The sequence below is a fragment of the Carassius auratus genome, chromosome 5 (assembly GCF_003368295.1).
Source record: "Carassius auratus strain Wakin chromosome 5, ASM336829v1, whole genome shotgun sequence".
Lineage (NCBI taxonomy): Eukaryota > Metazoa > Chordata > Actinopteri > Cypriniformes > Cyprinidae > Carassius > Carassius auratus.
Genome location: NC_039247.1, coordinates 16,427,648 through 16,440,070, shown reverse-complemented (window position 1 = coordinate 16,440,070; position 12,423 = coordinate 16,427,648). Strand labels below are relative to the sequence as shown.

Genomic DNA, 12,423 nt, shown 5'->3' with positions numbered 1-12,423 from the left:
TGTGTGGTTGTTAGAAGTTCAATTTTGACTTTATATGGTCTTGCAGAGGTTTTTTGTTAGGGGTAGGGTGGATGTGAGGTGTTTTGATAACTGTATCCAGTTGCATAAGGAAGTGAAGTGACGTGGCATAAATTTAATTTGTTTATGCTTTTTTTTCTCTGTATAGTATGCAGGGAAAGACTACAGCAGACTTCACAATCCACTATTAAGGCGTTAGCTGGGTTTCCTTAAACGTATTTTCAGGCCAATTTTGGATTAATACATAAAAATATGTTTGTTGGAAACACAAAGATATGTGTGTGTGTGTATACGTGTATATATATATATATATATATATATATATATATATATATATATATATATATATATATATATATATGAAGAAAACAAAAATAATGACTTTATTCAACGATTCCTTTGTCAACAGTCTCCTTTAGTGTTGTCACGGTAACAAAATGTCAGTATTCAGTACCAATACCAGTGAAAATCCACAGTTCTCGGTACCAAAGCAAAACACAAAAACACTTTCATTTAATCCAAACTGTGTACTTTGAATTTTAAAGCCAAGAATAACAACTAAGTTAAAACTAAGTTAAAACTAAGCTAAAACGTAAAAAAAAAAAAAAAAAAAAAAACGCAGAACTGATTTTCTGACTGATATGACAAACAATTTTAACCATTTGTACATTCTCTAACACACATATTTTAGATTCACAATTCATTTAAAAGCCTCTGGTGTGTAAAAATACCCTGTTACCCTTACCCTAATAAAAGTTATAGGAACATTAAATAGTTAATAAAGAAAAGTATTTCTAATGCTCATTATATTAGCGTTAGCCACACTTATACTAACAATTAACTACTCTAATAACAGCGTTCATTTCAATCCGACATTCAAATTAAAATATGTAATAGTATTCTTAACAGAAGCAGTGTTTCCCACAGCCTTGCACTCTATTTGTGGCATCATATATATGCAAATTCATTCTCTGCCAGCAGGAGGCACTTGAAGAGCAGGAGAGAGAGAGAGGTTTCTCTGGTAATGGCTGCAATCAAATAAGTGCTGAGCCTGCGATCACAAACGCTGCTCAGGCATTACAGGCAAGATTAAATAAAAGTGATATCCATCATTTTCTGAAGACAGTCAGTTTCCTTCAGAAATACAGTTATATAAAATCACCCACACTGGGTTTCGACTTTGACACATGCAGTGCTCATGTTTATTCAACAAAGTCAAAGCCTTTTAGAAAATCTCTTTGTGGCGGTGAGTTTTGATATTGTGGCGGGCCGCCACAAGTAAATCAATGTATGGTAAACACAACGTACCTGCTTGAACTCTTTAATTTGATCTGGGTGTCTGTCTTTAAAGTGTTTTGTTAGTTTGGTGAGTTTCCTCACGTCTCAGTGCTTTATGTACAAAGCATCCGCGCACCTTTCAGATAGCCCATCAAGAACTGGGTTGACCAGGTAGTTGATACCACCGGTACTTAAAAAAACCTGGTACCGTAACATTTTAATTTTTTTAATACAGACTTGCTACCAAAGTACCAGGTCTTTTGACAACACTAGTCTCCTCTGTGTCTCTCCACATCACTCAAACTGCCTGAACTCTTCTTTGTCAGCCGCGACATAAGGATGCACTGTTTCTGTATGTATTTATGCTTTGATTTGAAAGAAAATTCTCGTCGCTTCATAACATTACAGTTGAACCACTGACGGCCGGTGGACTATTCTGATGACGTCTTTCATACTTTTCTGGACCTTGACACTATAACTTATTTGGGCGTCTATGGGACAGTCACAAGCCTCCCGGTTTTCATCTGAAATATCTTAAATTGTGTTCAGAAGATGAACAAAGTTAATTAAGTGATTAATGACAACATTTTTATTTTGGGGTGGAGTATCCCTTTAATTAATAAACACCTTCTTTTTAGTTAAATCGTGACCACATCATAAAAATTCGTTCCCTAGTTTTGGTTCAGTTGTGGCCACATTGTACTAATTTACTTCTTTCACTTTAGTTTAGTTAAATAGCTATACGATAGAATAATGGAATCACATTTTCTAGACAAACCTGGGGTGGAAAGGCTGCTTTATTGGAGATTGTTTCAGAATGAATGCATAGTCAGATTTTTATGAGCTGGCCCTTTAATTGAGTCATTCAGAAAGTTTGAATTAGTGTCAGAGGTGTTCTTGAGTTACTCTCTGAATCATGGCCCAAAAGTCATGGATTTTTGTCATGTCCAGTTCAAAATTAATTGAATAATATTTATGTTTTATATGTACATATAAGTGTAATTTCTGTGCCACTAGCATAATCATACACAAAAAAATACTAAAATATTCTTCCATTGCTGTCGTATGAAGCAGTTAATGGCTGCGTGTCTGCAAGGTAAATCCAGTTATTTACAGTGAACAGATGAACTCCAATATCCAGTGAGTGGCTCTTCCTGTCATAAGCACTCAATATAATGTTCCCCCGTCTAGTTTTAGTACAGCTTTTAATGTGTAGTCTTTACACTGAATTTAACAAAATGCTAAAGATTTACACCCATATGTGGCAGAAAAATTAAGATGCGTTTTTTTGGAGCATGAAGATTCTTGTTTAGTCTGTGAGTATTTAAAAGCATGTGTGTATGTAGCAGTTCTGTTTCTCTTCTGCTCTGCTGGTTTTTCCTCTTGTTTTTGTCGCGTCTGTTGGGCTTCACATTACACAGCTTTGCTCAGGCAGGTCCAGAAATAAATAAAAATGCAGAGAGCTTCAACACCTTTTCATTTGGCTTGTGGTTCATTGTTCACACGTCACCTCACTGTGAGAGGTCAACACACACGTCCACCTATATATGATAAGGCCTGCATATTGATTTTCCCGGTTTCCTCTAGTTTGTTTCAATAGAAATGAAATTATGATTTACATTAATGAATTGGATACACGTCATTGTATATCTTGCCCATGAAGCTGGCTCTTTCTGTCGCATTTTCTCTTTCATGCATGCAGGAAATCTGATCACTAGCTGGGTTTCCATGACCCTGCTTTTATGTGCATTTTGAAGCATCGCATCAGAATCGAGTGATGGAAACACTGAATTTTGGAAAAGCCTTAATTCGCAAAAAATTTTTTAACTTGTGCAAAAAAGGTTTAATGTGAATAATGGGAGATGGAAATGCATTTTGTGAATAATTCTTACAAGCGCATTAAAAAGTAATGTGACTTTGACAGGGAAGGTAAATCCTGACTAAACAGTGCAAAGAACTTGTTCCACAGCCTTTGAAATGTTCTTATGGTCATTCGGAAATGCTCGAGCAAAGTCTGTTCTCGAAGTATTTCTGTGTAATTGCCTCCCAGAACTGTTCTCAACCATCTCCGAAAGCAATAAGAGCATTCATTGTGTTTCGTCTGCTCGTTCTGAGGTGCAAGTAATTTATTATATAGGTAAATTATTATATTCAGTATCTTCTCATACTTTTCTAAGTTATGTATAGTGTCGGTTTATCAGGAAGTGACGATTTTGTTCTCTTTGACTCGTTGGATGGAAACGCTGCTCGTTCGCAAATGTTTTGTGCGATATTCCAATTTTGCGTAGAAGTTAAATTTGAAACTTTGGATGGAAACCCAGCGACTGTCTGCACTCCATTGGTAGTCCCTGCTCATTTGAATAAAGTTTGTTGCAATACCAATGGGCTTTGTTGAATGCATTGTGTATACTGTGTTATAGGTGTGTTTGTTTTTTAGGAATTGTATCAAACACATTTATGAAGAATGATAATAAAGAAAAAACACATTTTCAGTCAATATTCAGATTCTTTTTTTTAAGTACTTAAATACTTGTACGTGTAAATAGGGGAAGTATTAGGGGGTGTTTTATAAACACCTTAGCAAATACAACAGTTTTAGTAGCTGTTTGAAAAGATTTAAAGGGATAGTTCTCCTAAAAATGGAAATTCTGTTATCATTTACTCACCCTTTATTTATTCCAAACCTGTATGTATTTCTTTTAGCTGTTGAACACAAAAGGAAATATTTTGAAGAATGTTAGTTACCAAACAGTTACCAACAGCTAAACAATTGGACAATAAAGCCCAAGGTGGAAACACTGGCCCGGATCATTGTTTTACAGGCTCCCACTTAGACAAGCGCTGTGACAGATTAAGATATATCCGCAGCTCTGTTTCAAAGAGTTTGACATTTTTTATCAGTCATAATTGCATGTCAAATAGAGTATAGTTTAAAAATGTTCAGCTGTATGCATTCATTAAGCATTCATACCAAAACTCAAGCATGGGCTTAAGGTATATATGGAAATATTCACTATATGCATGTTCATTACTGCAATCTGCAGTATTACTGAATACCAGGATATGTCATAATGCCAGTCTCCACTCAGTTATCTCTCTGTTTTTAGCTTTAATACTGTTCACATCTTCTATGTTTCTTTAATTTCTGTTCCCATTGGTGCATCATTACTATTGTTTTTTCTTTCTTTATGTGGCTTCACATATTTTCCTTTCTTTTAGTCCACTCTCCTCTTTGCTTTTTCTTTCATTCTTTCTCTCACCATCACACACAGTCTATTAGCATTACCTATCTAAAGTGACTTCGATATCTGATAGCTAATATCTGAAACTGCATGTCTCTGACACTTCATGTGCTTAAAATGGACACGTTTAGACCAACAAAACTCTCAGAATAACTCTGACAGATTTAAAAAAAAAGCATGCGAGAGCATATCGTTCAGGGGATGTGTTTAAGTCATCAGTAACACGCTGACATGGACACGCGCATCCTCAATCTATTCGGGCTGCTATAAATTGATTCTTTGCGCTGATGTGAACGTTTATTTACAGGCGACATCTCTCTCTCTCTCCTTCCTATTGAGCCGCTCTCGTATTCAAGGGTAAAGCTGGTTTCTCTTTTGAAAAAATCTAAATGTAAGCCCCCCGCCCACCTGATGTCCTCCTCCATGGTCCTCATGATAATCACAATCTCTCCTCTCCATTCTTCCCCTAAAAAGTCATTTCGCTCAATAGCTTTTTGTGTCCCTGGGAAACTGTACATGCAACCATACATTGGATTTCTCTCTCGCTCTATTGTATGTGTATATTTTAGTGTAATTAGTCTGTTTTTTCCTGAGCATAAAGGCCAGTGTAGGCAGATTGTCTGAGCTCCAGAGCTCAGCCCCACCAGAGCCTGATTACAGCTTACTGTAGTCATTTTCTAAATAGCTCACTTCCACTCCACTTTCCTCCCTCTATCCTTTCTTCTCCCACATACACCCTCCCTCTGTCCACCCATGCATACAAAGAAAGAGAAAAAGCAGTGGAGAAAAGAGTCTTTTATCAGATGCGGTCTGACCCAAACATCCCCAGCCATTGAGAACCCAGACTCACTTTCTCTCTTCCTGTCTTTCTCTCTGTCCAGATTTTCCACCAGCTCTGATACTGTGTTTTGACTTTGGAGCTAATGGGCTCCATATAGTTTAATAGTTATAATAGTTACTTACATTACTACAGTTCAGATGTTTGGGGTTAGTTGGGAAGAATTCGTTTTTTAGTATTTTTTCCAAGTTAAAAAATATTTTGAAAATGTAATTTTTTCCTGTGATGAAAAAGCCATTACTGCAGTCTTCAGTGTCACATGATCCTTCGGAAATCATTCAAAGATGATGATTTGGTGATCAGTAAACATTTCTTATTTTTCTTATTATCAAAGTTGCTTAATATTTTTGTGGCATTTTTTTCATAATTCTCTAAATAAAAAGATCAAAGGAACAGCCTTTATTTGATCTTTTGTAACATCATAAATGTTTTTACTGTCACTTTAGATCAGTTTATGTGTCACTGCTGAAGTGTTGATTTCTTTCCAAAAAACAAACAAACAAAAAAAACACATTCTATCCCCAAACTTTTCATTGGTAGTTTAGGTGCATGGGAACCTTTAACAAAAAATAAATAAAATAAAAAATGAGTTGAAATTAAACTTGCAACAGTTTTTTACATAAGGACCGATAACTGGTAAATAACTAGAAATAAGCACAAAACTCAATAGCTTTAAATTTTACAAAAATATATAGAATATGATAAATTATATTAAGTTTAAGATTTGCTAAATATATTTAAGTGTTATTAAATTATAAATGTTGTTTAAAGTAGGACTATAAGGGAGTGTTAGATGACAGGGAATCTAAATGTAAAAATAAAGACAGTGAGCATTAAAAATACTATATTTGCTGACAAACACTGCAACGTAGGTATTTTTGTCTCGAAAATATAAATCATAAGTCAACTTGTGTCATTCACTGTTGAAATCTTTTAATAAAGGCACTTTGATGTATTTCGAGTTAATTACTTTTATTACCTATTTGTAGGCTACTATTTTTGTACTTATTAGAGGATTGTGCCATTAACTATCGAAGTATAATTTGGGTGGAGTCTCACATGCGGAGCACTATTTGAGTTGCTAATCAGTCATTCATAAAGCTTGCTCTGAAGACAGCAGCCTATGCCAGGGGCGGACTGGCCATCTGGAGCACCGGGACTTTTCCAATGTGTGCCGGCCCACCTTTCTACGCATATGGATGAGTGAGTCGATCGCGCGGGTTCATTCACAAGTTACGATACAGGAAAGATGAATTAATTCTGTGTAATCGCATTGTCTAAAATGCTGCTCTCAGCACAAGCATTGAACGAGTGAGCGCAAGCACTGAACGCACGTGAATTGTTTAAAACGCTTGAATCAGCAAGATTTAGAAACAAGTGCAAACGATCAACTACAATCCGTTTCACCCCTTCAAGCGAGTGAACAACGCGAATCAAGTATTGGAATTTTACATCACTATTCACGATAGCCCGTCAGGCAAGGCGGTGATATATTTTGGAGCCCGACTGGGAAACTCAATCGTCGGGCTCGCGATTTAACGAGCCCTGCACCTCAGATCTATCCAGTTTGTGAACCATTGCTTTCCACACTGGTTTCGTTTAACAAAATAGATGATTATTTTAAAAGATTGACTCAAAAGTATCCTCTATTCATGAATCGGATCATGAACTTGTATTACCGAGCCAAAGATTATCTATTATTGAACATCTCGAATGAATAAATACTTTGTTCATCTGTAAAGCACATAAAGCTATCGTTTGAGTTTATAAACTTCTGTTTCATGCATGATTCATATATGGATCTGTTAACTGAATGCAAAGTGGGAGTTCTAGAAAAATGTTTGTGTCGTGATGAGCATGTATCATTAACTAGAAGTCGCTAAATGAACAGCTGCTGCATGTAGGTTTTTTTTTGTTGTTGTTGTTTTTTTCAATGGAGGATCAGTTGCGTTATTGGTTAAAATCCCCAAACTGTTTACTTAAATATTAAATTAATAAATTACATCAAAACAGGGGCAGATGCTATGATGTGGTGGGCTGCTAAGTCCAGGGACACTTTTTGGTCCCAGTCCGCCCATGGCCTATGCAGTGAGGCAGTTCACTATTACAGATAAATGTGATAGAGAGTGAGTATGTCTGTATCAGGCCCTGCTGTGCTGTTAGTGCACTGGCAGGATTTTAATGAGCTGCCATCATGACCTTTCACCACATACTAACTCTTCATTTCTTGCTCTCTCTCTCTCTCTCAGCTTTGGCTGGCTGGCCTTATGCTGCCCTGTCAGAGTTGTTTGGTGCATAATTGCTTCTTGTCTGAACTGTTTATTTGCTTATACATGTTTTAATACATTGTTTTTGTCTGGTGTCAGTGTGTAGTGAGAGGATGTAGTACATGGCTGTATGCAAACACTCTCACCACAAATCACCAGACGATATCTAAGCTCATCAGAAGATATTTGATGTTCAGTCTGTTGTTACAGATTACCGTCTCCATACTAATATGCTTATTTTGCAACAAATGTAAATTATTTCAATATACAGAATTAACGTCTCTAAGGATCAAAGACGAGACATCCCATTTTCATGTCCACATCAAATAAAATTTACAGTAGTTATTTTATATACATATTAAATGTCTATTTTCATGTTTCAAATAACGTTTGTGAAAATAAAATGTCAAAATATGGGTAAAATAATGCTTCATCGTTATTCAATGTTAAATGTGTAAAACTTAGTGGTTTGAAGGATAGTGACACAGATGGCTAAAGAATTGAAATTACAATGAGTTTGTTTTTAGGTGCGGTTGATTTTGCTCATGGGATATAAATCTTAAAAAAAAAAAAGTGTTCTAAAAAGTGGTTAGCACTGTTGCCCTCCATATAGAGAACAGTTTGAATCAGTCATATTTCACAGATGGATGGAGCTATCCGGTAGATATTAAATAAATAAATACATTAAAAAAATTATTTAAAAAAAACAAGCAATCAACAAAACATCAGGACGATTCCTTCCATTCTTTATATGCTGATTTGTGCCTACACAGTCACGCTAACTAATTGTGTTTAATGACTGAGGGTTGAGGTGTCGGAAATGTTCTCAGTGTTATGATACTTGCCTTGCTGAAGTAAAAAAAAAATAAATGTGAGTGTTTGGAATTCAGCAAAGGTCAATTTAGATCACGCCATTCATGCGAGAAGACAGGCTAAAGATGTGGAGGTGAGGAGAGAGAGATGAAGAGCCTGGGCCATGGTCAGAGCATCAGATTACATTGAACATCAGATTTGATATTAATTGTGCTTTTTCTGCTGCTGTACAATTAGTGAGAGTGGTTTGGAATGGAAAGGTATGTGAGGGTTTTTTGCTGCTCTGAATTGACAAAGAGGATGATAAAAAAAGGATATTTTGATTTCCTGAGCTTCACTTTATTGATAGGTTGGTTGATTAATTGATGCGAATTCAAAGCTTTGAAGCTATCATAGTGGAGTTTATCGCTAGTACTTTTTGTAATTTCAGTGGAATAAATATGTGTGAAATCGCACTCAATCACACATTTCAGTTGATGTTTGGATGCATTCCTTGTGACACACTTGATCAGAAGACTGGCTGAGTTTTAATGAATGCAGTGAAAATGTGTGTGTCAAACTGACAGATGGTAATTGTCTCATTGCTCCTGTGATGTTGGAAAATGATCCAGAACATTTAGCTTTGCACCTTTTCTAAAAGTTAGCTTTTAATGAACATCCCTTTTAAATCATGCCTTTCTGAGGGCAAAAGAGACATTTTTAATTAGTTTGTTTTGAATATAATTTTGTTGAAAGTCAAATTACGAACAAATGTTTGTTGACTAAAGTTTTCTAAATTAAATTTTTATCAACAATAATGAAGACTGTAGGCATCCTTCAGTTCACAGACATAGTTAATGACAAAATGTTGTTCTGGGTTCAGACACGTTGTTGGGCTTGAACTTTGTACTGAGGTGCTTGCTGTAACATCTCATTTCTCTCTCTTTTTCTCTACAGTGTGAGGAGGAGTGTGTGGCCCATGTTGCTCTAGGAGTGAGTGAGTGAGTGAGTGAGTGAGTGTGTGTGGGTGTGGGCGTGTGTGTGTGTGAGTGTGTGTGTATGAGATGCTGGCCTGTCTGCCAGGGCCAGGTGATCTCTCCCTTCAGCTTCACCCCCACTCGCAGATGAACACTGGACTTCAGAAATGTAAGTACAAACACAAACACACACACACAGAGAGAGTTGAAATGTTTGGTGGTCGCTCTTTCTTAAGCATTTCTTTCATCTGTCAAACGCAGTGATCTCCAGAAATCACAAAAAGCAGCATAAAGGCATCATAACAGTAGTGCATATGAATGGTGTTCTATTTCCAAGGTCTTCTAAAGAAATACAAGAGTTTTGTGCTGGTCTCTTCCTTGCACCGCTTTATCACAGAGCTTCAGAAAAATATAATGCACCGCTCATATTTAAAGATTTACAAATACAAAGGGGAGTTCATTAGGATGAACAGGAAAAAAAATATATGGAAATAAACATAAGAAAAGTAGGATGAAAAAATATTTTACAGCTTTTTTTATTTATTTTTTTAACCTAAATATGTTTAGGTATAGATGAACTTCTAGAACCAGTGGTTTATTTCCCCTTATTTTTAGATTTATTTATACTAGATTTAACTAATAGATTTAGCAATTAATTACACTATGTTGGTTGTTATAAGACATGTCATACGACAAGATAAGCAAGATATTTATGAAACGACTGAAAACTTGGTATGATGTGATCCTTAATAAATGAACATAAGTTGATTGAGGACACCTCCAAAATAACCGAAAGAATGTTTCTGAATGTAAACCAAAAAAAAGTAAATCACTCATAATTACTACTTTTATGATGCTTTTTGCCACTTTTTACTTAAGTTTACTTATAGTTCACCCAAACATGAAAATTACCCCATGATTCACTCACCCTGAAGCCATCCTAGGTTTACATGTGAATGGAAATGGGGGTGAATAGGGTTGAGATTTTTAAGCCCAAAAAAAGTGCATCCATCCATAATAAAAATATTATGTTATACAGCTACACCTACGTCATTCACTGGAACGCCACTCTCTCGTGCTTGCACAAACGACAGTTAGCGGAAGCTAGAGATTATGGTTAATTAAGTTTTAAATATAGATAATTTTTAACATTCGCTTCAGAAGGCCTTTATTAACCCCACAGAGCTGTGTGGAGTATTTTTATGATGGATGGATGCATTTTTTTGGGCTTCAAAATCTTGACTTGGAAAAGCTTGGAAGAGCCAGAACATTTTTCATATAACTCCTATTGTATTCTTCTGAAAATAGAAAGTTGTGAGCTATCCCTTTAATGGTATGGAAAAGTGCATCCTTTTGTGTTCAGCAGAAGAAAGAAAGTCATACAGGTTTAGAACAACATGAAGGTGAATAAATGATGATGATAACTTTTCATTTTGTGTGAATATTCCTTTCATTCTCCTGTTTATCTTCCTCTCAGCAGGCTCAGATGTTGTCAAAGATGACATTTAAGTGCATTTAAAAGACGAGATGAAAACAGATCTATAAAAGTAGATAAATGTCTGACGAGAGACTAAACAGTACTGAGAGAGAAAGGAAATGGAATGAAGGGGGGAAAAGAGAGCTGTCTTCGGTGAGCAAAAGCATAGACGGATTGTCAAATCCCAGGATTTTTATTAAGGTGGTTTACAAGGGCAGACACCTGCTGAACCACAGCGCTCACAGAGAGATAGATAGAGGCAGATAAGTGGTTATACAGAGGCAGCGAGAAAATGAGATTCAGACAAACAGAGAAACTGAGTCAGTGCAGGAAATAAAGGATACGTACAGACGGAATATCTCGCCTTCTCTGTCTGTGGGCAGACATCCTGTCAGATTATTTCTCCATCAGGTTGACAAATTATGCTATGGAGACGCGCGGCTGGGGGAGTGCCGATGCTCACATTGCCTCAGGAAGACCCTCATCAGGCAGCAATTACTGAGAGGTTGGAGACATATCTTTAACTGCAGTAAAGAGCAGAAATCACAGAAAGACGGGAGTCGTATTTCTAACTAATGGGAAGACAGAAAGAGATGGAAGTACAGGGGATGTACATGTAGGAGAAAGGAAATGGAGGCATACCCCTGATGCTGATGTCTCTTTCAGAGCGATAATAGAAATTAATTTAATTCATTGCACACAGAGTAAGACACAGTGAAGTCAGACGTGTAACTACAGGCCCAAAGTGTTTCTCTATGAAGGGAGTAAATGTAGAGAATTCATTGGTATCCCACATTCTTTGCTGGGATGTTAATAATGTTGTCTTGTAGGCTAAATGCTCTGAGAGATTAAATGTCTCATGGAAATCCCAATGAACTGGACAAAAACAAATGAAAATCAAACTTTAACAGTAGCTTGTAAATAGCAAAGATAAGCTCATATTTTGTCCAATCCCTTTTTCCTTTTTATATACCAGGTTACAAAAATCAGTCATCTCAATCTAACACATTTTTTTTGATTTCTCTGATAGTTACATTTGTTTACCAGTGCATAGCTGTTAACCATTAGATGGACAGAAACTTTTTTCATTTATTGCTGTTTTCCAACATATTATGACTTAACACAATTGCCTGTTTGAAAAGTGTTTACTGCTTAAAATCTTCTTAAAAGGCTGTTTCAATTTGATCTTCAAAACATACGGCTTTTGCCAATTTTATATATTCAAATTATATCTCCAGTTAAAGATGGCATGTAAATGATAGAAACCTTTACCTCGAACTAGAGCTGTACACATATGTAGGTAATGATAACTGTTTTAGCTGTTTAAAACTGAATTTAAATTAAAGTTCAAACTTAACCCCCAATTTGAGAGATTTCAGAGAAGCCTCAGTCGTTTAAATCACTTTAAATGATCGTTTAAACATCCTATGTCATATGTCATTTACTGCTCCTTCAAATTCATGTGCTCCCTGCTGTGGTCCAGATGTTACTGGAGCACATCTGGCACTGGCGCAGGTTCCCTCAGGGAACTCAG

The 12,423-nt window shown here is 36.2% G+C and overlaps 1 protein-coding gene across 3 annotated transcripts in view; it reads left to right on the top strand.

Moving 5' to 3' along the window:
• Window positions 1–12,423, top strand: part of fam222ba (family with sequence similarity 222 member Ba) — a 58,902-nt gene that overhangs the window by 36,269 nt on the left and 10,210 nt on the right. For all 3 annotated transcript variants that reach the window (XM_026250793.1, XM_026250794.1, XM_026250786.1), the window contains exon 2: window positions 9,393–9,581. In XM_026250793.1, coding sequence (XP_026106578.1) covers window positions 9,500–9,581 — 82 coding nt within the window. In that variant the 5' untranslated portion in view covers window positions 9,393–9,499. The remainder of the gene's footprint in view (window positions 1–9,392; window positions 9,582–12,423) is intronic.